General features: G+C 39.4%; 2 protein-coding genes across 14 annotated transcripts in view; one reads left to right on the top strand and one right to left on the bottom strand.

Annotated features, from left to right (window-relative positions):
• The window catches only part of FN1 (fibronectin 1), a 66359-nt gene extending 57457 nt beyond the window's left edge, over positions 1-8902 (top strand). For 12 of the 13 annotated variants that reach the window (XM_004767001.3, XM_004766999.3, XM_004766994.3 and 9 more), the window contains 6 exons: positions 55-193; positions 2369-2533; positions 4377-4502; positions 5015-5121; positions 7684-7791; positions 8158-8902. In XM_004767001.3, coding sequence (XP_004767058.1) covers positions 55-193; positions 2369-2533; positions 4377-4502; positions 5015-5121; positions 7684-7791; positions 8158-8229 — 717 coding nt within the window. In that variant the 3' untranslated portion in view covers positions 8230-8902. The remainder of the gene's footprint in view (positions 1-54; positions 194-2368; positions 2534-4376; positions 4503-5014; positions 5122-7683; positions 7792-8157) is intronic. The other variant, XM_045078719.1, reaches the window with a different exon arrangement.
• A 10189-nt stretch (positions 8903-19091) lies between these two features.
• ATIC (5-aminoimidazole-4-carboxamide ribonucleotide formyltransferase/IMP cyclohydrolase) overlaps positions 19092-27473 on the bottom strand; it is a 29713-nt gene continuing 21331 nt past the window's right edge. Inside the window, exons 13-16 of the mRNA XM_045078718.1 lie at positions 22683-22775; positions 21293-21475; positions 19825-19980; positions 19092-19322 (exon numbers count right to left, since the gene is read on the bottom strand). Of these exons, the coding sequence (XP_044934653.1) occupies positions 19203-19322; positions 19825-19980; positions 21293-21475; positions 22683-22775 (552 nt within the window). The 3' untranslated portion in view covers positions 19092-19202. The remainder of the gene's footprint in view (positions 19323-19824; positions 19981-21292; positions 21476-22682; positions 22776-27473) is intronic.

The following is a 27473-nucleotide window of genomic DNA, read 5'->3' as shown; positions in this document are numbered from 1 at the left end:
TCAATTTCCCCCATAACGCTTTCTCCCTCACTTTGGATGTGCCGATGACTGCAGTTCCGAGTTCCTGGAACCTCCGCTAGTGCCACCCTGACAGGCCTCACCAGAGGGGCCACGTACAACATCATAGTGGAGGCCCTGAAAGACCAGAAGAGGCACAAGGTTCGGGAGGAGGTTGTTACCGTGGGCAACTCTGGTATGTGAAAGCCTGGGTCCGCAGGTGCAGGCTCCCCTCTGGACTAACCCCAAAGACACCTTTTCTCTCGACTGTTCCTTTGTTGCTGTTGTCTTTGAACTTCGGGAAGTGATGGCATGAAGTCAAGGAGCAACTTTAAATTCAGTTATTTTTCGCTCCTAGTACCCTAGTTCCTGTGTAAAGTAGTCTCAGTCAGTGATGCGGTAATTGACCTGGAAGGGACCCGAAGCATGATTTAGTCCCACATTCTGACTCCCTGCTAGCGAGCGTCTGAGGTCACCCGGGGCACAGATCTCCTGATCTCTTTTGCGAGACCCTCTGCTCACCACGTTGCAGGATCCTCTTGAGCGATCCTTTAAGTCCCCCAAAACGATGACCTATAAAGGAAATTCCCTATCTGCAGACAGGAGCGACTGCTGGTTTTCGTTCCTCATGCAAAATGCAGCCAACATCGCCCATTTCCACTCAAAGAGCGACCTTCTTCCAATATTATTTCAATTTCTTTTTTCTAATTATACAACCCCAAGGCCAAAATAGCAGTGAAAGGGTCACTGACTCCTCTTTGCAGCACCTGCAAAGTAAAGCGGTAGTAAATCGCCTGACTTTTCAGCCTGCATCAGTTGAAGATTCACCAAGGATCACGAGAGACAGGGAATCATCAAAACCACGAATCTTCAGTCTTCCCAACAGAGGGTTCTCTATCCCACAGCAGCACGGAGTGCTATATTCTGTCTGTCGAGTGACCGGCTTTATTCCTAGGGCCGGTTACTGAACATAGGGTCACAGGTGACCGTGCTATTTTACACGTATACATGCCTGTGAATTTAAGCAGTTGCTTATTTGATGTGGGGATCGTTTTGTGCTTGTTGTGTTAGGTTTCCATGGTAATGCATGCCTTCTGCCTTGCGTGGTTTTACTAGTAGAAGGCCATGTGAAAGGAATTTTCAGAGCACAAAAGTCTTTGTACTTTTCCACATCATTTTTTTTTTTAATTCCATCTCCATAACTTAAACCTGGTGGAATTTTAACTGGTGGCTTTTTGGGGAGGGTTACTGAAACCCCTAGTAACACTACAGGTTCCTTTCACTTCGGTTCTGACCCCATATCCCCTGCAGCAATATTCTGCATTCCAGCCCCGTTCTCTGGGCTTTCAGACCTGTCAGACTTGTTCGTTTCTCCCAAACTCTATTTTCTTCCAGGGTGATGCCTTTTAAACTATTAAACACTCTCAAATATCTATTGTTTTGAGCCTTTGATTTTTGCACTGTAAAAAGAAATATACATGGTGGGATTCAAAGTCACAGAAATTAGTTTATATAATTTTTAGAGACTCATTGGAAGGATGCTTTGCACAGATTGCTTTAAGCTTTCTCAAAACATAAAGATCCAGTGTATTAGGCAACACGAAGAGACTCCATTATTCTTAAGTCATTCGTATCCCTTGTTTTCTCTTATTTGAAACAGTTGATTTTATTGGTAAAGTAAAGCTGTCCTACTGCTGTCATACTAATGTACAGAATCTAGCTCTGATGCAAAAAAAGGAATAATAAAAGTGAAAGTTGCATTACAATGGTATATAAAAATGACTAAGTTTTTTGCATTAAAAACAAAGGATGCTCTCTAATAATTATTCTTTATTTGGTGGGCACTTTTTAAGTGCCGACAATGGACCAGTGCTTTGAATTCATGATATCTATGTAATCTTTACAAGATATATTTTATTATGTTATATTTTATATTATATTTCAGATGAGGGAATTAAGGCACAGAGATAGAAAATAACTAGGTTAAGGTCACTCAGATACTGATGGAGAGACATTCCAGCTTTTGCATCCCACTCGAGTTCTTAACTAGCCTAAAATGCCTCAAGATATGTTCCATATGCTATAGACTAGTTTTGTCAGAAATGATGATTTTTTTTTTTTTTTAGTACTAATGGCAAAAATGGAAGAGGGGCTCCTTTTCAGGTGCTTGTGGCAAATGTGCCCTGGCAACATCTAAGTATTGTTTATCAGAGCAACTGATGCTTTGGTAAAACAGATGAATGGTTCTTCATGCTGCTGGGATTTCTGTTTTAGACTAGACTCATTGTAACAATAATTCAGTTTTCTTCTTATGATTCCAAATCACCACTAAGCTGTCTTTTTTTTTTTTTTCCTCCTTTTCTTCGTGTAGTTGACCAAGGCCTAAACCAACCTACAGATGACTCATGCTTCGACCCCTACACAGTTTCCCACTATGCGGTTGGAGAGGAGTGGGAGCGGTTGTCTGAGTCCGGCTTTAAGCTCTCGTGCCAGTGTTTAGGTTTTGGCAGTGGTCATTTCAGATGTGACTCATCTAGTGAGTAGCTTGCTTTGTCCATCTCCTCTGGTTCCATGCATTCGCACAATGTGCCAAGGAAGCATGTTTGGCAGGCACGTCTCTTCCAAACATGAAGCAAACGAGGGGAGACTGCTTGACTCAAAGTAACATTTTGCATCATAAAGAATGATGGGAAATTTTACTTGTTGAATATTTGCTTCATTTCAAGGGTTCTGTGTCAATACAACCAGTAATTAAAAATACATTTGTGACGGTAATGATTTTTTAACATTTTCTGTCAAGATAATAAAGTCAAACTCTCTGGAGCCCAGTTTAATGAAGAGTAAGTATCAGAAACACAAAGGAATCCCCAGTCACTTTTAATCTTTAATGTTGAGTGAGCTCAGAGGTGAACATTTATACTCACACTCTCCTTCAACACAAACCAGTCATGCACATAACTTAATATATCCACAGTGTCCTATCGCACGCACATATGCACACATCAGGTAGCTTGAATCCTGCCAAGTAATGTAGAGAGCACCGATAATCATCGACAGATGATTAAGAATCAACTTCAGTAGAAAAATATTTGATTTTCAAACTATAAAAAGATTTTAACATTTTTAATGGTATTTTCAATTTAAAATTTTCCTAGGGATAATTTATTATGCTTTGATATTTAACATTAGAATTTGTAAAACTTTCATTTATGCTTTGTTCTTAGGGGATGTGATTATTACTGACAATTGGTCTATTTTTATAGGTGTTACCCATTTTGGCTTATGATCAAGCCTCCTACAGATACTTCTTGACATTATATTTGGGGAAATCCAACATAACAGATTTTTTAAAGACTTTCACACTAAAATATGCAATGGTTTAATTCAGACTAAAATATGGAGACAACTCATTTTTTTCAATGCAGACTACTGTACTTGACCATCTGAAAATGGAAAGATGGAACAGATGTGTCCTATGACATTTAGGAGTTGGAAGTTTTAATATTTGGCATCAGTTAGGTAGTTTTTCATTTCTGAAACTGAACTATTTTAAGTTTGCATATTTATTACCGAGGTAAGTACTTAGGCACGATTTGTGGGAACAGAGCTATAAGGTGATTTATGTGATTCTTTGGCTCAACTGACATTTTCTTTGCTTAGATGACATAATTGTCAAATAATGTTTAAAGTTGAAGAATGGGAAAAAAAGTTTAAGGAATAGCTGCCCTGTTACACAAACTTCTGAAGTGTGTTCTGTTTCAGTAAAAACCTCGGAGATTAAAAAGTCCTCTTTTATGGATCGCAGTTAAAGATATAGAACTGTGACTTTTAATATTCCTCAGAATCGGTCTTTTCTGTTGGGATAATAACCAGTGATTTATCATTTTGTGGTTTTGGTTTGTTTTGATACACAGATCTATTCTTTCACTCTTTCCATTTACAAGAAACAGGTTAGGGCATGTAGAAGCCAGCGGAGGTTTGTTTTTCGGTTAATAGAACTACTTTGTATCCAAGTTCTCTGTAAATCCGAAAAGTGACTTTTCATCTATGATCCATTCCCAAAAGACTATTTAAATCCTACTTTGGTTTTCAATAATATTAAGCCTTAATAGAATGCAAATGAAGGTCCCCGACTATTCTTGTGACATGGTTATGGCGGGATGACTTGCATCTTAAAATATCCTAGAAAACGTTAAATGATAAAGATAATATTTTAAAATCCAATCGAAACGTGGTCTGTCATGGAGATCATGATCCTCAACTTTTCTTGCCACTCCCTCTAGGTAGCCAGCCCTTAAAATGGCTGTGTTCCCAGAGCACCGTCTTGTGAGTCAGAACCCACTGGTAACTCTTGGCCTCCGGTTTTCTCTCCCCCACAGAATGGTGCCATGATAATGGTGTGAACTACAAGATTGGAGAGAAGTGGGATCGTCAGGGGGAAAATGGCCAGATGATGAGCTGCACATGTCTTGGAAATGGAAAAGGAGAATTCAAGTGTGATCCTCGTACGTCCGTTGCCACAGATCATTTTTAGTGCCTTATTAAGCACTCCCGCTTTTATTACTGAGCTGTAACTCTCATTCACAGAGATGATTGGAGACTTTAGGTCTCCTTGAGGAGTGAACAGTGGGTTTGTTAATCTTTTGATTTGGGAAAGTGGAGACAGGCGTCCAAAATGAGCCATGATTTAACGTTATTACAAGACACGTTAGCTCTTTTCCGACCTGAGTATTTTGACCATAATCGTCAGTGAAATATTACCAGAAAGCTTTATGGGTCTTTGGATCCAACTTTTTAAAATATGATCCTTTCCCAGTTTATCAGATTTAGTTTTTGGACGTGCTGCCCTAAGACCCATGCAGCAGTACTTCTATCACCAATGGTTCCCATAAACCTGTGGGATTTTGGTTGTGAGGATGCACATTTTGGAGAGAATCAGAACGTACCCTATATAGAAAGGTGAAGTCCGTATTGTTCTCAATCTTCCATGAGCCTTCTGACTTGTGTCTCCATGCAGACGAGGCCACGTGTTATGATGATGGGAAGACATACCATGTGGGGGAACAGTGGCAGAAGGAATATCTTGGTGCCATTTGCTCCTGCACCTGCTTCGGAGGCCAGCGGGTAAGGCCAGCCTCCCTGTAATTGAGATAAGACGAAGGGGGCCCCCTACCCTGGTGATTGAGAAGTCAGCTTCTTGTGTGTGTGCTGTACACAAAGTGTGGTAACGCTCCTTATGAAAGTTGAAATACCTCATTTCCTGTTGGCACAGAGCTGCCCACAAGAGGCTACCCTACACCCCTTCTCAGTTCTCCCCTTCCAAGGCAGCCTAAGCCACTCTCATACCTCTTATTCTCAGGCTGTTGCTACTCTTCAACAACTGAAGGCTTACATGCTGAGTAGCATTAGGCCTTGAGGTGCCTTGAGGTGCACAGTGACTGATAGGTGCCCACATGGCATTGTTGTTAAGATCCAAGAAAGGGTCTAGAAAATACCCTCTCTCAACCCAATAATAGATTCCTGATACAGATCTAGCACTGGGCTTAAGGAATATGGGACAAACAGAGGGAATGAGAAACGGTTCTGGCTGTTAAGGATATAATTGGCGACATTAAGTTAGCATACATGGAAAGTCAAGCTAATTAGGTGAGTTTCTTAGTGGGTCTGACAAATAGTTCCCAGGTAGGCTGGAATCCGCAAGAAAGTTTCCATGGAAAAGAGAAACATACCCTGGCGGGGGAGGTTCGGATGTTTGAAATAGATTGCGGGAAGAGAAGGAAGCGGAGAGAGCAGAGTAAGTCTATCACCCCGGATGGGAAGCAGCTGGCCTATGTGGGTTCCAGTGAGCCAACCCTCTGCCTGGTGTCTTGTAACAAATCAGATGAGAAGAAGTGGGGGCCATTTACGGAAGGGCCTGGAAGTCTGTTATTTAAGCCAGAAGTTCTCAACGGTTTCTAATCTGTGCCCCCCTTCACTATAATAAAAAATGCTGTGCTTTCCTCTAATGTTATTTGAAATTTCAAAATAAGATGACTCATGCAACTCAAGAGCAACAGAACATAACATTCCTTCATTTTTAATGAAAACATACCCTCCCCAACAGCTCTTCACATTCTGATACATGAAGACCACACTCCCCGCCCTAGGGGAAGATACACTGGCCAGTGCCTTTTGCACTGGCCAATTGTAGGTACCCAAGAAGAAAGAGAACATGATGGAAGGTGGTTTTTAGGAAAATTAGTCCTGCAGCAGGAAAGGGTCTTCAGGGGTCCGGCTCTGCCCCCACCTGAGGACTTGGGGCAGCCCATGGAAACTACCCTGATCTCTTCCACCCCTAGTGGTTAAGTGGGGAGGGAGAGAAGCTATGGAGGCCCTCTCTCTGTCTCTCATTAACACTTGTAAAGACCCTGAAGGTGGAACATTTCTGGTAAGTGGTTGCTATAGAAATATGTGATGGAAAGTGAATTTGTAGAATGTGGTCTCACTTCAGCATCTCCTCAGTATTTATGCACATGAGACCTTTCATTTGTGACACCTATTCTGTTCTAAAGAAAGTGCTAAATGAAACACTTAAGACAGCAGTGGAAACTGTGACATTTTTATGTGAAAGCAAGATTCAGTGACTCTGTAAGTAGTATGTACCTGTATTGTATGAGGTGTTCTGAGGAATACTTTCTTAAATGGAGAAATATGTCTGGAATATGTAAGTGACAGTATAAGAAAGAAAGTGATTGTATTATTTAAGGTTCTTGCAGGTATAACAGGAAAGCTCAACTCCGGTTGATTAAGGCAAAAAAACAAAACAAAACAAAAAAAAAAACACCTCACATAACTGAAGAGTGAAGAGTCCAGGGTTTCATAACAGAAGAGTCAGGGCTGCTCCAACAGTGGCATTCTGAGTCTTTCACTCTCTCATACGCTTTGTTCCTGTATATTGGCTTTGTTTAACAGAAGCTTCTGCTGATAGTGAGAAAAATGACTTCTGTCTGCTCCATGTTTAACCTCTATAGGCTTAGGACAACCATGAAGGAGAACATGGTTCCTCACATTTCTAGCAAAAATCTCAGAAGAAGAACCTGTTTCTTATCACAAGTCTGGCCAGACAAAAGGCTACAATTTTCACGGGCCGTGGCCATGTGGGTCGGAAGGGACAGACTTGCTACCTTCCTACCCACATTAGGAGGAATGTGGCCAGGCGTCATTTGGCAGGGTGACAGTCCCAAATCCACCAGCACTTCACTAGGTTCCTCTCCCTCTCGCTTCAGGCAGGGCAGTCTGTGGGGCTGAGTTTCCTATAAAACAAGGGTGTTTGTCCCTGTGATCTCAGCTCCCTTGCAGAAAGCTCTAGGATTCTGGGAAAACTTCTCTGTGTCTTCTGGTACAGAAAGCAGACTTCAGAAGTTGGAACTGGAAGGAGCCTTAGCAGATGCGTGGGGTTTGAATGGGAACAGAAAGGAGGATGTTTCAAGAAGACCGTAAATAGACAGGGGTGATCAGAAGGCATGAGTAATAAGCCAGAGCGTATTCTGCAAGTTATAAATGCATAAAATCATCAGAGCTTCCTTCATGATTAACTGCTCATACGTTGCCAATGGGTAAGACCTGAAATTCTTTAACGCAAGCACTAATGGTGATGCTCTCAGGTGATTGTAAACCCCGTTTGACTTCATGCCTGTGTCCTCTCAGGGCTGGCGCTGTGACAACTGCCGCAGACCAGGGGCTGAACCCGGTCACGAAGGCTCCACCGGCCACTACAACCAGTACTCGCAAAGATACCACCAGAGAACTAACACTGTACGTGCACCTGTACCTTGAGTGTTTGTCCCCCCCAAATGCCATTAGATACCTAGTAGGGATACCTGTAGGCACCTTTCTTCTGAATGAACCAAATGTTCTTTATTGTTAAAAAATCTTTTAAATGCCTTGAGCAGAAGACTATACCCTGGAACATAATTTAGGTTCAAATTTATCAAAACTCTAGGATATCTATTGCCCAGTACATTGCTAAGGTCTTGAAGCTGGAAATACTGTCCTGTCTGTAAGGGCTTATCATAAAAAGCCTCTCCACTTTTGTTCCGTACATGTCACAGGATTTTTTGGTAAATTTTTCTTCTGTTTTAACAGAATGCTGCTTTTTTTTTTCTTTTTCTGTTTTCACAGAATGTCAACTGCCCGATTGAGTGCTTCATGCCTTTAGACGTTCAGGCTGACAGAGACGATTCCCGAGAGTAATATTTCCACCCAGAGGAGCGAGCATGGATCTCTGTCAAGGTCCATCCAAACCGGAGTGATGTTAGCAGACCCCCATCTTAGAGTGTTTCTTTCTTAAGCCCTTTGCTCTGGAGTAACTTCTCCAGCTTCAGCTCAACTCACAGCTTCTCCAAGCATCCCCCGGGGAGTGTTTTGAGACTTTTCTCATAAATGGGGGCAGTATATTGCCTGTTCTGCTCTGAAGTATTCAGTACCGCTCAGTATTTTAAATGAAATGATTCTCACTTGTGATTTGGTTTGAGATGACTAGGGAAGCACAGACACCAACCAGCGTAAAAATGCGTTGAAATGATATCCTCAGAATTTTAAGTAGGAAAGTTACCCAAACACTTCTGCTTCCACTTAACTGGCCTGCAATGTTGTACGAACGGCATGTCCTTGTTACTGTGGTATTTAAAATATTCACAGTATCCACCTTTTCCAAATGAGTCTAGTAATATCTTTCTCTTATCTGTTATTTATCAATTTTTCCCAGTATTTTTATACGGAAAAAATTGTATTGAAGACATTTAGTATGCAGTTGATAAGAGGAATTTGGTATAATTATGGTTGGTGATTATTTTTTATACTGTATGTGCCAGAGCTTTACTACTGTGGAAAGACAACCGTTTAATAAAAGATTTACATTCCACCACTTGAAGGTCATGGCTTCTTTCTTGCATAAAGAAATTTGGGGGAGAAGAAGAATCCCCATGAATGTTCCTTTTCAGTTCAGCAAACACTTGAAAACCTATGATGTGAATAGCTCTCTCCTTGGAGATTTAAGTACAGAATTTTCCCCAGTCTGTCACTACAAAAACAGATTCATTCTTGATAGTTTATCTCTTCAGTAAGGAAGCTGGTTTCATATTTCTGCTTTCCCAGATTTTAGTGGACTGAAACATTTGTTAAACTCACTAGCCAGCTCTTCAAGAGTGGGATTGAAAGGAACTTCTGTTGTTTTTTCCAAACATCATTCCCCCCTCCCTCCCTTCTTCCTTTCAGTGAATAAACACCTACTCAAAGAGCTTACCTTTGGAGGAAGAAGAAAAGATGGCAGATATGTTAAAAGTACTATGCAGCCATCAAAGGAAATGAAATCTTGCCATTTGCGACAACATGGATGGAACTAGAGCGTATCATGCTTAGCAAAATAAATCAAGCAGAGAAAGACAACTATCATATGATCTCCCTGATATGAGGAAGTGGTGATGCAACATGGGGGGTTAAGTGGGTACGAGAAGAATAAATGAAACAAGATGGGATTGGGAGGGAGACAAACCATAAGTGACTCTTAATCTCACAAAACAAACTGAGGGTTGCTGGGGGGAGGGGGTTTGGGAGAAGGGGGTGGGATTATGGACATTGGGGAGGGTATGTGCTTTGGTGAGTGCTGTGAAGTGTGTAAACCTGATGATTCACAGACCTGTACCCCTGGGGATAAAAATATATGTTTATAAAAAATAAAAAATTTTAAAAAAAAAAGTACTTGAATAGCACATCCTAGAGGAGCTTTGTCTTCGGGAAAAGCTGTGCTACAAAGAACCTGAACCCCACTCGTCTTGATAACCTGCCACTGACACTTTCAGGGTGCCCCAGCAGAACGGAGTTTGCAAAACTCCTCCTCTACAAAGGACATCTCCTTTTCAATTTGACTTTGGGGAAACAACAAACTCTGAGATTAAATCTGGCATCTAGAAGAGTAAATAAATGGCACTGGGAATAGTCGATTTTTAATTAGTAAAAAATTAATAATTCATAATATACAATACTTTTAGACATTGTTGTATAATGGAAAAAATATTTCAGTAAATACCTGCCAGTGAATATTTAGACTAACTATAGAAAGAGATTTCCTCAGGATTCATTTGTTTAAAAAAAAAAGAAATTTTACATTTGAATTATTTACAGTTTACAAAATGCCCTGACATTTAGTATGTCATTGGGAGATATTGCAGTCTAATTTGATAAAGAATGCAGCTCAGATTAGTTTTCCTTAGCAAGACACAGACCCAAACCCCAGATTTCTACTTTATGTTCCCATTCTGCTTTATTAGGCTACTAATGACCAAGACAGCAGCAGCTCATATATGTTTTAAAAAAAAAAAAAAAAAAGATAAATCACAGAAGAAACACATTGTGCTGATGTGACTGTCTCACATGTGTCATCACTGATCACTGAAGAGACAATGTGATTCTTCAATATAAACCTACACACTGGGGCACCTGGGTGGCTCAGTGGGTTAAGCCTCTGACTTCGGCTTCGGTCATGATCTCAGGGTCGTGAGATAGAGTTCCACTTCGGGCTCTCTGCTCAGCGTGCTTCCCCCTCCCTCTCTTCCTGCTGCTCTGCCTACTTCTGATCTCCTTTTGTCAAATGAATAAGATCTTTAAAAAAAACAACAACAAAAAAACCCTACACACTGCAGGGCAATGGGGACCACTGAAGATGGGGGCCTGAGAGAAGGCAGGCTCCATATGTGAAGAGGCCCAGGTAACATGTGGGTGAAGGTCTACACATCAGCTCCATCTTGCTTACAAGTCTTTGTATTATAAAACATAAGGAAAGAACAGCTATCGGCTGAGAATGTGCTTCAAGCCACTTGCCTATCTGCAAACCTGAAACTCTCTTCCCAAATGTGAGCTTAAATAAATCCACTTGGACTGTATTAATTAAATGAAGAGCAAGCCTTCCTGACAATTTATAAATGAAATAAAGACACAGGCTCCACATTTTAGATTTTAAAATATCATTTTTTCCAAAATATCTTCTAGATTCTCAAAAGCAGTTTATTAATCATACAAATTAAACTTTCAATAGTGAACCAGTAACTATATTTAAATAATAATAACGAATTAAACAAATTTAAATGGCCTTTCATGTTTTGGCATCAAAATGCAAGAGTGGTAAAAGTTTCTTTTTTCTATTTCTCAGTAAAATCATCCAAACTCTAACCCCAGAGGTTTTCCAAAGTACTTTATAGTTTTTACTGACTCATGATACTTCTTCCCCCTGAAAATTTTGCAACAGTCCAGATTGAAAAGGCGTAATTAAAAGACCAATCTCGATTCAGGCAAGAAATTGCCAATTCAAGAAAAAATCAGGTAAAACAAATATATCAGATTTTAAAAAGAAAAATTGCAGATTGGAAGCTTTACTTTGCCTTGCTGAATTTGATTTGTAACAAAATTTATTGTGTATTTATATTGTTTTCAGCTCTAATGACCTAAGTGAGTGATGCAAATTGGTGTGTATAATAATATCACTATAATTCTGTGAGGCACACTTTCTCTAAGGCGGTGAATAAAGAAATGATCAGGTAGAAATTGTAAGTATAGGAAATGACTTTTCTATTTAATTATATTTCCATTGAAAATTCTATTCCATTTCTAGTTGCATGAAACTCATTAAAGTGATTAAGAAACATCCCATCAGCACATTTAAATGCTGAAATTGCTTCCTATTCAGTAAATTCCCATTACTGTGGTAGGGAAAGTGGCAGGCTACAATTAAAAAATCCCATTTTCAGGAGATACATTTCAACCCTTACAAAAAGGCAGGGGGTGGGGGGGAAGACCACTCTTGGGACCTCTCACGTTGGGAACATTTAAAGATAACCATAAAGGCTGATAAAGCAGAAGCAGCCCAAAGTTGACCATGCACTGCCCTGGGTTTTTCTTTCTAAAGAGTATATGGTGCTCATATTTGAAATGAGAGTTATTGTCATTGCCACATTGTCCCGCTCTGTATCTTCATTAAAATAGAAGAGAAATTTGAATTGCAAACAAAAATCTATAAAAATTACAAAGGAAGGAAAGAAAATGCTGCAATAAAAGAGCAGAGAAATGGTGCTTCAGCAGAAAGCCGAAAACAGAAATTCCTTTTTTAACGTTCCTCGGTAGAGTCAGGTATGAGATATTAAAGCATGTTTTACATTTCCTTGAATTCCTTTTTACTTACTCTTTAGAGACATGTGGGTTTCAACAATCTTAGCAGCCAAATTTCTCCTAAAATAGCTCTGGTGTGGAGCCCCCGAGACTCACAATTTGCACTGCTTGGAGGCGGTGGGAGGCAGTCGGCGTGGGCGATCCATGGCATCCTGGGCTCACTGGGATTCATGCTGGAATCCCGCGTCCTGCATGTTGCCCACCAAAGTAGGCTCCTCTCACATCAAGCACAGCGAAGGCCAAGGGAGCCCTTGGCCTTCTCTTTTCTCTCTTTCCATTACGGTACTTTGGAAATTGCCATTTTCTTCCAGAAGGAAATATGGCCTCTGCCAGCAAACCACTGGACAGGACTTTACAATGAAATCTACTGATCTGTATAATTCAGCATTAGTTGTAAGATGCTGAGCCAAGCGCTGGAAAGCTGTATTTGACTCAAAAACATGCCGCTTTTGTGGAGAAATTGAAACCCTCATACATGGAAAAGTCAAATGGTCCAGCTGCTATGGAAAACAGTTTGGTGGTTCTCCAAAAAGTTAACCCCAGAATTACCATGGGACCCAGCAATTCCACTCCTGGAGAACTGAAAACATATGTTCACATAGAAAGTTGTACACAGGGGTACCTGGGTGGCTCAGTGGGGTAAGGCCCTGCCTTTGGCTTGGGTCATGGTCTCAGGGTCCTGGGATGGAGCCCCACGTCAGTCTCTCTGCTCGGTGGGGAGCCTGCCTCCCCGTCTCTCTCTGCCTGCTGCTGCCTACTTGTGATCTCTGTCAAATAAATAAAATAAAATCTTAAAAACAAAAAACAAACAAACAAAAAAACTTGTACAAACACGTTCACTACACTATTACCCATAATAGCTAAAAAGTGGAAGCAACCCAAATGTTCATTAACCGATGACTAGGTAAATAAAATGTGATCTAGCCATACAATGGAATACTATTTGTTAAAAGGAAATGAAGTTCTGAAACACGCTACAACATGAACCTTGAAAACACTATGTTAAGTGAAAGCAGTCAGGCACAAAAGGCCACATATCATACGAATCCATTTATATGAAGTGTCCAGAATAGGCAAACCAATAAAGAAAGTAGATTAATGGTTCCTATGGGCGGGGGAGAGGATAAGGAATGACTGCTACTGGGGATGGGCTCTGTTTTGGATTGAGGAAAATGTTCCAGAATTAGACAGTGGTGATGATGATATAAATCTGTGAATATACAGCACTTAAAATCACTGACCTGTACACTTGGAAATTGTTAAAATGGTCAATTTTATGTTACGTGAATTTTATTTCAATAAAAAAGAAAATGTCGCTTTACTTACAGAAAGTCTCTGTAATATCCTTTGGTTTAATGGTAAGAAGTGAGGTGTAGGGAAACAAAGTAGATTGAAAGGTTGAAAGCACTCAGAAATCTTTTGGCTACCTATTTAGAAACTGAAAAAGATCTTCCATAAATATACATTATTTTTAAAGCAATTTCCATGCATTAATATCATCCCCCAATACCTTCCATGCTTCCATATACACAGGCATTATGAATAATAACTAGCATTTCTTTTTTAAAAGATGTATTTTTTATTTGAAAGAGAGCACAAGCAGAATGGGCAGGGACAGGGAGAGAGTATCTCAAGCGGACTCTTGGCAGAATGATGCCTGACATGGGGCTCGATCTCACACCCTTAAGATCGCAACCTGAGCCAAAACCAAGACTCAGATGCCTCCCCTATGTCAGCCAGGTGACCCTAGCATTTTTTACACATGGTATTTCTTGTGTCCCGGATGGTGCTGTAAGTGTTCTTACACACTCTTACACACACACTTAAGTGTGTTCTTACACACTCTACTCTTCATAGCCACCGTACAGTGGATGCGGTCACCTTCAGCTTACAAACAGAAAGTGAGGGGCAGGCCGTGAGCAGCCTAACATCACACAGCTCCTAAGTAGAAGAGTTGGGACTCAAACCTGACAAACTAGTTTCATGTGGTTTTAACCAAAAGTGCTTTTATCTGAGAGCTACTCGACCTCTCCAGAAGCAAATCCATCCCTATGTTATAGGTGAGGAAACAAACTCCAAGAGGCCCAACAACATGCCCCAAATCACCCCACTGGTGCGAGGCAAAACAAGTCCGTGGTGACCACCGAAGCAAAGGTAGTGTTCTGAAGGGGAAAATGGGAAAATAATCCAGAAGAGGCATCTCAGTGGGTATGGGAGCTGCTGGCAAAATTATTAGCTGCTGGCTAGTGGCAACATAGTTGTTTGTTTACAAGTTATTCTTTTTTTAAAAAATAATTTTTAATTTAGTTGGCAGAGAGAGATCACAAGTAGGCAGAGAGGCAGGCAGAGAGAGAGAGGAGGAAGCAGGCTCTCTGACTAGCAGAGAGCCTGATGCCAGACTCGATCCCTGAGATCAAGACCTGAGCTGAGCGCAGAGGCTTAACCCAGAGCCACCCAGGCACCCTACAAATTTTTCTTTAAACTGTAGGTGTTTTATGCACTTTCCACAGGCATAATTATAATTTTTTAAAAATTGTTTATTTATTTGACAGACAGAGATCACAAGTAGGCAGAGAGGCAGGCAGAGAGAGAGAGGAGGAAACAGGCTCCCTGCTGAGCAGAGAGCCCAATGCGGGACTCGATCCCAGGACCCTGTGATCATGACCTGAGCTGAAGGCAGAGGCTTTAACCCACTGAACCCCCCAGGTGCCCCTATAATCTATTTTTAAAAAATGAATTTGTGCCTAGCAGAACACAGTGCATATAGTTTCTACCTGAGGAGAGAGAAACTCAGGAGAAATGGCAAGAGGTATGTGAAGTAAAGGTTAACAGAAACCTTGGAAAACTTGTCTTAAAAAACAATAACTAAACATGAGAGAAAATGTCTCTCTCTAACCTAGAACTGAAAAGTCTAGGATTGACATTATAGGAGTTTGGGGGTAGGAATGGGGAAACGTTCATTAAGCAGGCGGAAGTTCTTATTATGGAAAGAAATATAGCTATCAATTTAAAGCAACAGTACAAAAGGAATCAAAAGTGGTTCCAACTTTATAGGATGGTAGAAATAGAGTCCAAATACATCAACAACTGAATGAATGGAAATGAGTTGAATGCAAAGGTCAAGGTTGGCAAATTGCATTAAAAACAAAAACAGATTCCAGATGTATCTACACCTAAAGCATAAGAGCACCAAAGAATGAAGAGGTATTAGACATATATAAATCAAAAAAGAGCTGGTCTAGCTCTGTTCATATTCAATAAAACAACTTATTTTGATTATTTTATCTAAGACAAAAAGCGTTAATAGGATTGGAGTACATAAAATCACTATGAAAAATAGTAACTTAATGCATGAAAGACTTTTTTAGCTTCAAATATACATGAAGCACATTTATAAATCTGCAGGGTGAAACTGTAAACTCATCTTCACAGAGGGAGGTTTCAATCCATCTTTCTCTACTGTTGATAGATCAAACTTAAAAAAAAAAATCACTAAACTACAACTATCAGTTTGAAAGAAAGAAAGGAACAGAAGCACAAATGAAATAAAAGGACATTACAGGAATCCAATTAACAAAGTTCAGAATACTGGAAACTCTATGGAACCTAAAACCTGGTATCTTTAGTAACTACCTGCAAAAAAATAAAAATAAAAAAAGAGGAAACAGTGAACAACTGACTTCAGATGCACCAATCAAGTGCAATCAATGTGTGTCATAGACTTGGATCTTTTTTTTTTTTTTTTTTTTATTCATTTATTTGACAGAGAGAGAGACAGTGAGAGAGTGAACACAAGCAGGGGGAGTGGGCGAGGGAAAAGACGGCTTAAAAACAAAAACAGATTCCAGAGGCAGGCAGAAAGAGAGAGAGGAGGAAGCAGGCTCTCTGACTAGCAGAGAGCCTGATGCCAGACTCGATCCCTGAGATCATGACCTGAGCTGAGCGCAGAGGCTTGACCCAGAGCCACCCAGGCACCCTACAAATTTTTCTTTAAACTGTAGGTGTTTTATGCACTTTCCACAGGCATAATTATAATTTTTAAAAAATTGTTTATTTATTTGACAGAGATCACAAGTAGGCAGAGAGGCAGGCAGAGAGAGAGAGAGGAGGAAGAAGGCTCCCTGCTGAGCAGAGAGCCTGATGCGGGGCTTGATCCCAGGACCCTGGGATCATGACCTGAGCTGAAGGCAGAGGCTTTAACCCACTGAACCACCCAGGTGCCCCTATAATTTATTTTTAAAAAATGAATTTGTGCCTAGCAGAACACAGTTTTTTTTTTTTTTTTTTTTAATTTTTATTTATTTATTTGACAGAGAGAGAGAGAGACAGTGAGAGAGCGAACAGAAGCAGGGGGAGTGAGCGAGGGAAAAGCCGGCTTCCTGTCGACTGGGGAACCCGATTCCGGGCTTAATCCCAGGATTCGGGTCATGATTGGGGCCAAAGGCAGACGCTTAACTGACTGAGTCACCCAGGTGCCCCTCAGGCTTGGATATTTACACCAACAAGCTCAGGTGGAAAAAAGTAAGTTAATGTGTAAGATCTGGGCAGGGACTGGGTATTTGATATTGTTATGCCTTTCAGTGTGCTACTTGAAGTATGGTTATATATTTTTTTAAATAAACTTTTTATTTTCTAATACTTGGATTTACAGAAAAAATTAAGTTGGTATCGAGTTGCCAGATACTACACCAGAAACTACACCTAGTTTCTCCTTTTATCATTTGTTACAATTAATGAATCAGTATCGATCCGTAACTAAAGTGCATATTTCACTGGGACTTTTTACCTGGCATCCTTCTTCTGTTCAAATGTAGACCATTATAATTGGTTAACTTGTCTCCTTGGTCTCTCTAGACTGAGGTTCTCAGACTTCCCTCGTTTTTCAGGATCTTGACAATTCTCAGTACGGTCCTTCAACTGGGAGTTGCCTGATGCCTCTCCTAGGACTACACTGGGGTAGTGAAGTTTTGGAAAGAAGACCAAACAGGTAAAATGCCACTCCCACTTGGAGGTGCATACTATCAACGTGACATGCTTGTTTAACCCTCAGCACCTGGCTGAGGTGCGGTCAGTCAGGTCTCTCCACTGCAGTTACTCCTTTACCCCCCTTTCCAAGCCACACATCTTGAAAAGAATTCACTAGGCACAGCCCACACTTAAGGGGTGGGGAGTTATGCTCATCTTCTTGGAAGTGGATTATCTATATAAATTACTTAAAATTATGCAGATTTATTCTCCATTTATTTATTCAATCATTCATTAGGTCAGCCATGAACTCAGATATTTCATAGGTTGGGTTATAATCCAATACTACATTAATTACTTTGCTGCTCAAATGATTCCAGCTTTGGCTATTGAGAATCCTGAGTTGACTCCTGTATCCTTTGACATACTCCTATGACCATGTGTTTGTTTTTACAGTATGTCCTGACTTCCTGGCACTGTAAGGTGCTCCAGGCATCTCATCTTGTATTATTTTCTGCCCCAGTCCTAGAGTCAGCTATTCCTCCAAGGAGTGCTGGAATCCTTCTACTGGAGGGGCATCAGAAACCAGCAACTTGCATTAGGTATGCTCATTGCTACTGGGGCAGCGTTATTTCTTGCCTCTCACAGGAGAAAGGCATGATTATATATTTTAAAGAGTATATATACTATTTTAAAAATTTCTTTGAGTCACTTTAACAGAAATATTTACAGAGGAAATATCTATGTCATGCTTCACAATAATCAGTGTTGAGGAATGGTAAGTGGGGAAACTAGATGAAACTAGTGATCATGAGTTGTACTTGGATGACAGGTACAGTTTTAACTAATTTGTGTCCATCCCAAAACTTCCATTAAAAAAAAAGGTCCTTTAAAAATTCAGAAAAATACTACTATGTGCCAACAATCTTGAAAACTTAGACAAAATGGTGAAATTCCAAGGAGAGAAAATATATATACTTTGCTAGAATTGACTAAGGAAAAAAAAAAAATGGAAACAGTGACTAGAAATTTTCCTATGATATTCGTATGTGTTCCTGATTCTCTTAAGGACAGAGTAGAGTGTACTGACTAACCCTCCTACAGATAGTTATGAACATGGAACAAAAATGTTACAAAATCTATTTGAAACCACTGGAGAGCAAAAGGTTGGTGGAAACCAGACAGAATCAACCTTCAAGGGGAAAGGAGATATGTCTAATTAATCTCATTAAACTATGGATTCAATGCAATTTCAATCAACATCCCAACAAATATTTTTATAGAAATAGACTATATTTAGTTTCAAAGTTTATATGGAAATGCCAAAGCCCCAGATAGCCAAAACAAGTTTTAAAAAGGACAAAGATGAAGGCCTCCCATTATCTGATTTCAAAATTTACCACAAAGCTACAATTTTCAGGACAGTGTGGTATTGGTGTTAGGACAAACGTAACTATAGAACGGAAAAGAGTCCAGAAGAGACCCATGGCAAATAATGGTTAACTGAGGGAACTGGCAATCCAATAGTTTTTTCAAATGATGCTGAAACACCTGGATAAATGTTTGGAAAGAAAGAGAAACTCGACCCACACATCACACTAAAATTCAAGTATCTCAAAACTGTGCTTAGAAAGGAGACAACCAAGCTTTTTAGAACTCTGACTAAAAGAAAAGCTGCATGAGCAGAATCCCCTAAGAGAAAACCAGTGAGACTGTAGGATGCTTATGCTGTCTAACTCCAGGGTCTACTCAGTTTCTCTGGCTTACTTGATGATTTTAAGATGTTTCACACAGGCAATGTTTTGGGATGAGCTGAGCTCCAGGAGGCAGGGATGTTCCTGTATTTCTTACACACAAATATTTATGGGTAATATTTGTCATGGTAGAACGCCTGTAACTTTAAGAAGTTAAATACAACCAAAAGCTATGGATCCAAGACGACTAAGACTTAATGTTTTATTTTTTAAAAAAGATACTGTCATAATGTTACATGTGGTTTTTCACCTACACATAAGCAAACCATAAAATATGGGGCAATGAAATCAGTGATGAAAGAGCCGAAGATTCGTATGAGCAAGGATTATTCCCAATTCATCGCAAGCCTCAATCACAACTTTGTCAGCAGCAGAACCAGAAGGAGCAGCAATGTAGGCCACACCGCTCTGAGGGAAGAAGAGACATTGACTTTCAAAACACAATTTTAGGTTAAGACACGCAAAAATCAAAATCCCCCTCTAGAAAGCATAAGCTAATAATGATTCACAATGCAGAATGATTCACCCAGTCAAAACAGGAAAATGATAGGATGTGGGTTATTCATACATCAAATGGAAAAGTGAAATAATTAAGTATTATCGATATATCACACTGCCATACTTGGACATACATCACAGAACTTAACAGATGCAGGATTTCTGAAATAGTTTTTTTTTTTTTTTTTTTTTAATGATTTTATTTGTCAGGGTTGGGGGAGAACATACAAGTAGGGAAGGGGGCAGAGGGAGAGGGAGGAAAACACCCCCTGCCCTCCTCACGGTGAGGATCCCTGGGATCATGACCTGAGCCAAAGGCAGAAGTTTAACTAACTGGGCCACCCAGGCATCCCTGAAATAGTTTTTACATAATAACCAATTCTATGCAAATATACATCAATTCCATACTTACCCTTTTAGCTCTGTCTACATTATCCCTGAAAGGAAAGAAGGCATCAGAGCTGAGAGAAACTTCACTAAGTTTGTCAACCCATTCCTTCTTCTCTGCTTCAGTTAATAATTCAGGCACTTCTTCAAACAATGCCTTCCACTTTATCAAATCCTCATCCTAAGAGTAGAGGGTGGAGACAGGAAAGAAAGATTTTGGATTAGATCTTTAGTACTTTCTGATGCAAATCAGAACGCCAGAAAGCACTTGGGCATTTCTCCCAGGATTTAATTACAACAGCTCATTACAGTTTACACATCTAGAATCTTTTTTAAGAATCTTTTTTTTTAATGCTTTTAGCATTTCATTAAGAAAAGTAATTCTAAGTGTACCAAATAAAAACTATACTATTTACTTTGTAAATCAGTTTAAATATATTTTGCTTTTTAATCTCTGCCTAAGTAAGATCTACTACTTTATATCTGTGTCAAAGCAAGCAAGCAGATGATGATGGATGTTGCAGAACTGCATTTGCACAGTCTCAAGTCTACAGCAGGCCTAACAGAATCACGGTATGATTCATTGTATTCGTATTTTTAAAAAGATGCTTCCATCCTGGATGACTTTTTGGCTTAAACAGTGTACCTTTAACTCTTGCTCACAGAACTATGAACAGGAATTTGCTACGTAATTATAAACAGGGAAATACAAATATTAGAGTAAAAGAAGAAAGGCTGGCTTACATGTTAAATACTTTATGGTTATAAGGCACACTCTTCAATGACACTTACTATGTCATGGATTCCTGTCCCTCAATTTGTCAACAAGGTAGTATGGTCAACTCACCCTCTCAGAAGACCATCGAGAGTCTGATTACGAGACTTCTTTTTTTTGTTTTCCATATAGGATTAAGCAAAAACGGGGCCAAATTCTGTATTTTTGGCAGGCTACTTGACATTGTAATTTTATTATTCTCATAGGCCTTCTTTAAAACTGAAGACATTAAAGAACACATAATTTAACAAAAATAGAGTTGTTAAAGGCACTGGTAGAAAATGTGGGGGGAAAAGACCCCGATTATGTGCCATCAGATTAATTTGGATTTCGTGTTGAATACACACCTATCATGTAGCAAGTATCATGCTTGGCATGTGACAGAAACCTCAGGATAGGTGAAGAAACAGTCCCTGCCATCAAAAGCTTAAAATCAGTACGAACATATAAAACTGAAGTACAAGCATATAAAACTAAACCAAATGATTATAATTTAATACAGGGAAGGTCTATGGTGTCAGGAAGGGATGAAGAACTGTGAACAAAGTCAAAGGCAAGACAATGAAGAATTGTTGAGAATTTTAGAATCATAATTTTAGACAATGTAAAATTCAAGAAGAACAGCATTTTTCTCTCAGTAGTGATGAAGATGTCTGTTACAGAAAAAGGTGAGCGTACCAGTATACTCTACCCACAAACCCAATGACAAGACTTTTACCTCGCCAATGGTTCCAGTAACATACTGATCAATGGCATTGGAGATTTCTGCTCTCTTCACTCCAGTTTTAAACTTCATTGAAAGGACTTGTGGATGATGTCTAAGCCACCAATAATTTGCTTTATCCCCTGCAAGGCGTGTGCAGTGTATTCGAGACTGCTGTCCTGCTCCAATGCCAATAACCTGAAGAACATGAACATTAAGATGACCATCTCTTACAACAACGTATTTTTCTTAATAGATCTTTTGTGCAATTCTCTAAAATCTATCAATTTAGTAGAAAATTGTCAGTCCAAAATACAAGTAATTTTTAAGGCATTAAAAGGTAAGGGAAGAAGTTTATAACTACTATTTATACATTTTACCTCTTCAGTGACATTTGAAGTATGGTTACTAATACTGTGGAAGTTTCTAGAACTCTTGGACATCAGCAGTGAAGCACAATTTTACCAGAACTTCTTAGAACCCGAGTCAAAGGAGGCCAGTAGCCACAATCTCTCAAGTTTTCATTATTAGAGACAAACAATCTTTTTACAATTGACAATCAACTAAAATTCTGAATTTTAAGTCTTCCAGATCACATGCCAATTAATACCCACACTTTCCCTCCCCTACTTATGGGTCAAATAATTTAACAAATGCTAAGAGAAGAGCTCAAGACACAGTCAAAAGGGGTCACAATGCTGCTGAAGTTATGGCAAAACCAGAACCAGATTAGTCCACAGTTAGAAGAGGCCCCAGTGATGAGCTAGGTCGGTCCTGCATTCTATGGTTCAGTGCACTAGGAAACAAGTTCAATATCTTGCTTAATTAACATCAGTAATCAATATCTTGATTGTGGTTGTGGTCATGTAACTAGGTAATTGGGGAAAACTGTTCAAAACTCGACACTTAAAAAGTGAATTTTATTGTACATAAATTATGTCTCAGTAAACTGGATCTTCAAAGATCACATTAACTTGCAGTCTACAGATTCTTGGTAAAGTAACCTTAGAAATACACGTGAAAATACCCAACAAGCTGCAAAAACATGGAATAATGGGTGGCAGTACCATTCATTAGTCTCTCTTCACTGGAAATACCACACCAATCAGGAGGAGGGGAGCAAATGAACTAGTTTTAGAGCAGCTATTACAGTCCCACGAATCCAAATGTGTCAACTCAGTCTGAGGAAGAAGCAATATGACCAATTTTAACACATCGTTCCAAAGACAGTCTGTGAGCATCACTAGTTTTAACAGTCCTCTATGTTACTGAGTCAATACTGACAAACCCCGAAGAGAAAGACAGGACAGATTTTCCTTTCCAAGCAGTCTAGGACTTGAGGGATGGGTATCATTTTGTAAAAAATGGGTATCATTTGTAAAAGTGGGTCTGAGAGCTTGGTTACCTGACCATTCTTGGCATAGCACACGGAGTTAGACTGCGTGTACTTCACAGCAATGGTGGCTACAATGAGGTCTCTGAGCGCAGACTCTGACAACTGAAAAAAACACAGGATGGTCAATTGCATCAGATTTTTGTAATTCCCTTTAACTTGAAGCATCTTACATGTTACTTATTTTAACAGACCTAAAATGTAGTATCTCTCGAAGGACATAATGAAATGAACTGTTCATAGGAAACTCTACTGTGTTTTACTAAAAAACCAAAATCAACACTCAACATACTTATGGAACTCAGCAGTGCCTAATGCATCACAGACTCAGATTAAAGTCATTTGCAGCGACTCAGGCTTAATTCTGTTTAAGAATTAAACATCATGCTAGTTACAAAATGCCATATCCACCCAAACTGACAAAAAATACTTTCATCATGCTAGTTACAAAATGCCATATCCACCCAAACTGACAAAAAATACTTTCTCAGCCACAGAACCAAGAAACCTATATGGAAAAATGATAAAAATTTATGTTCAGAAAAAACACTGAGAATCATTTTCACAGACATTATAAGCAACTGTGATGCCCATACACAGCTAAGGCTTGTTCAGGGAAAAAAAAAAAAAAGATCATTTTCTGCTTTGTCCAGAAATTCTAAGTAGAAACTGTTCAAAAATACTTGTGAACTACCCCAGTCCAAACAGAATAAAACAATTATTAAAGCCAAAAATGTCACTATGTTTAATAAAAAGAATAATTACAAGCTGAAAAGATAATCTATATAGCTATGCTGAGTGGACAAAGACTGTAAGTAGCAGCTAACATCAATTAGCTAAGTGAAAACCTAAAATCAAACTTCATCAAAATTAAAACTTCTGATCTGCAAAAACCCTGTATTAGGAGGATAAAAGGACAAGCTATAGACTGGGAGGAAATATTTGCTAACCACATATCCAAAAAAGAATTAGTACCTAAAATACATAAAGACCTCTTAAAACTCAAGTGACAAAAGCAATCTAATGAGAAAATAGGCAAAACACACAAAGAGATGTATCAGTAAAAAGGATATGCAGATGGCAAATAAATAAGAAACAACATCATTAGCCATTAGAAAATGCTAATGAAAATCATGAGATACTGCCACATACCTAACTAAAGTGACAAGAGTAAAAGCGAGTTAAGGATGCACACACCTGGATCACTCATATGTTGCTGCTACAAAATGTAAAATGGCACAGGCTCTCTGGAAAACAATTTGGCAGTTTAAAAAACTAAATATGCCAACTATGATACTATCCAGCAGCCACCATTACACTCCTGGGCCTTTATAACGGAGAAATGAAAACTTATGTTCACATAAAAACCTACTCGTGAAATGTACAGAGTGAAAATTATAAAAGGGGGAACAGATAAGATGTTACTCAAGGTTGGGGGTGGAAGGAGAAGGAAATGAGTATGATTTTAAGAGGGCAACCCGAGGGACCCTCTTGGCCATGGAAATGGTCTTTCGGTGCCTTGACTTGTATCAGTATCATTATCATGGCTGTGATACTGTAAGATATTAACACCAGGGGAAACGGGGCAAAAGATACATGGGAATTCTTAACAGTGCATGTGAACCTGTAATTTTCATTTTAATCTTAAAATTAAAACCTCAATTAAAAAACACTGTTAGGGGGCGCCTGGGTGGCTCAGTGGGTTAAAGCCTCAGCCTTCTGCTTGGGTCCTGATCTCAGGGTCCTGGGATCGAGCCCTGCATTGGGCTCTCTGCTCAGCAGGGAGCCTGCTTCCCTCTCTCTCTCTCTGCCTCCTCATGATCTCTGTCAAATAAATAAAAAAATCTTTAAAAAACAGACCCCAAAACCCTACAATGTTAGAATTTAAGAATTTGTCATTCTAAGATAGTACTAATGTAGTATATCCTTTCTTATCTGTTATTTGCTGTTTGAGACACCAACTATGTATTTTAATCTTTTAGTTCTAAGAAATTTTAATTACACACCAGCTTTCCTACAGGTCTGCCTTGAAATGCAACTCCGGTATTCTGAGTTAGGATCAAGGAATATAAGCCATTTCAAGAGGGGGGATGGCCGGAGTTGGGAGTGAGGGACACAAACAGTTAAAACAAATTAAAGCTTTATTTAAGAAAAATGGAGGAGGTAGTAACTCAGTCACATGTTCATTAATGCTTACTACATACTTCTACTTCTCTCACTGTTCTAAGACCTAAAAAGATTTTGAGGCTGACATGTTAACAAAACACTGCTTTAAAAGAAGAGAGGACTACAAAGAAAGATAAAACCATCACTCTTAATGTTTGAGCTTTCAAATTTCTAATTAAAAATACATATGAAACAAGTAGAGAATTATTTAGATAAAAGATGAATTAAAGCCATATCTCACTCCTTGTAAAAATAAATAAATAAATAAAAAATCCAAGTTAGCACAGCCAGGGGTATAAACCCTATCAAATACTGCTGAATTATTAATCAGTCCAATACGTATAAACCTAAAAGGAAAGCTTACAAAGTAAGAGCCTCAATAGTTAGGCAGAGCTGCCAACATAGGTACCATGTAATCTAGGTCAATACTGTTTCAGTATTTTATTTTTTTAAAAGATTTTATTTATTTATTTAATAGCAAGCGACTGCAAGAGAGGGAACACAAGCAGGATGAGTGAGAGAGGGAGAAGAGGGCATCCTGCCAAGCAGGGAGCCCGATGTGGGGCTTGATCCCAGGACCCTGAGATCGTGAGCTGAGCTGAGGGCAGACACTTAATGACTGAGCGACCCAGGTGCTCCCTGTTTCAGTATTTTAAAAGATACTCTAACCAGCCAGATTAATAAAGTGTTAAAGAAAAAGGGAGGGGGCACATATTACTGTAAGCTGCTCATATACAGTAAGTAATATTGGTACAAAACACTGCTTCCAACTGGAAATCCCAGTACTTTACAGCCTTGACCACAGGAGGAGATGGCAATGAACTTATTACAGGTATTTCTACACATGATGCCTATACCATGTTCCTTTACTTCAGGGCACCATTAATTTTCAAAAATAAAAGTGAAAAAACATCTATTAAATCAACAAAGATCACGTCTTCATCACTATACACTTATTAACAGGCTGAACTACCCAATAAAGGTTTTAAAACTTATTTTCAGCAATTCTACTTAAAGATGAGGAGAATGAAGTCACACCTGGGGCTCAGACCTGGAACAACTGCACCTCTTCATTTTCTTTTTCTGTTACAAGGAATGACTTATTAACAGACTAAACCTTTTCTAGGAACAAACAAGAAAGCTCAACACCAAGGCAGTAAAATATCAACTACTGAGAGGCAAAGATCCCAGAGATAAGCAAGAAGAAATGAGTGTGACCATCTCTGCTTTTCACCTCAAGGCACTGTCCAAGATGCAAGGCAATAAACTAAATGGTAAAGGAACTGAGTAGCACTCCTGCCGGTGTTACAGCACTAAGTGGCAACAATGGAGTTCAGAGAACACCAAGGAAAAGTGACACCAGCAGACACTGGTGCTCTCAGAACAGGGGTGAACCCTAAAAGGACCAGTCCTCACAAAGACTTAAGCCCAAATTCAAATCAGCTTAACTCCTGCCAGGATAAAGATGATTTGACTTCCACCTCCTCTTCCTACCAAAAGTGGAAGTCAGTTCTGGAGTGAAAAAAAGACTCCATCCAAACACTCAAAATACCTCTATAGTTTTTTCACATTCAATGCCCAGCATCCAACTAAAAATACCAGACGTACTAGCAGACAAAGCTACAAAGCAATGCAGCTACACATCTTAAGCATGGGGTGTGTGTATGACGGGTGGCGGGCGGGGGGTGAGGGGGATGTGAGGGGTGTGAGGGTTGGGGGTGAGGGGAGAAGAGCCAATGTTAGCACTGCAAAAAAATCTTTCAAAACTGAAGATCCAAAAAACAAAACAAAACAAACTGAAGGGCCAATTAAGAGATTTCAGAGAAGAAATACAAGCTTATCCATTTTCCTATTATGTAACCTAGGACAAATTTCTTAGCCATAACTTAGATCACAATTTTGTGATCTTTACGAGAGAGATGACAGTAGTCACCCACCGCCAGTCCCCACTAAGAGTGCTATGCATTGTACATGACAGAATACACGTATGTATGTGGAAAAAAACAGAACAAAACACACTATCATCCTAGGAGTATGTCCTTCCTAAAAGATGACAACAGTCTAAAAGCAAAAACTTGACCACATAAAAACAATGACCACAGTACTGAAAATGGAAACAAAATATCAGAGTACATCTACACATGGCTTGCCATGTGGCCTTTCTATTTGTAGGGACGTCTGGGTGGCACAATCAGTTAAGTGTCTGCCTTGGGGCTCAGGTCATGATCCTTGGTTTTTGGGATGGAGTCCCGGGTCAGGATCCTTGCTCAGTGGGGAGCCTGCTTCTCTCTGCTTCTACCACTCTGCCTGCTTGTGCTCTCTCACTCTCTCTGATAAATAAATAAATAAATAAATAAATAAATAAATAAATAAAAATCTTAAAAAAAAAATGTATTTGTAGCTTAGTGCATGGAAAAAATTCAAGTCACTGAACAGAATTATGAGAAACATGATCTCACTTAGGCGTAACTGAAGATAAATACCTCTAAGTACATATAAATGCACAGAAGCTCCTAATATGGTCATTTATTCTTTTTTTTTTTTTTAAAGCTCTTAAACTTATCTGATAACTCAAAGATAAGCCAGACATTTGCAGATCAACCAGTTTTAAATATGGGTCTTAATAAATGCAGAAGC

This window comes from Mustela putorius, unplaced genomic scaffold (genome assembly GCF_011764305.1).
Source record: "Mustela putorius furo isolate JIRA1106 unplaced genomic scaffold, ASM1176430v1.1 tig00000275_pilon_pilon_pilon, whole genome shotgun sequence".
NCBI classification, from domain to species: Eukaryota; Metazoa; Chordata; class Mammalia; order Carnivora; family Mustelidae; genus Mustela; species Mustela putorius.
Note: the sequence above shows the minus strand (reverse complement) of the source record. Positions and strands in the feature narration are given on the sequence as shown.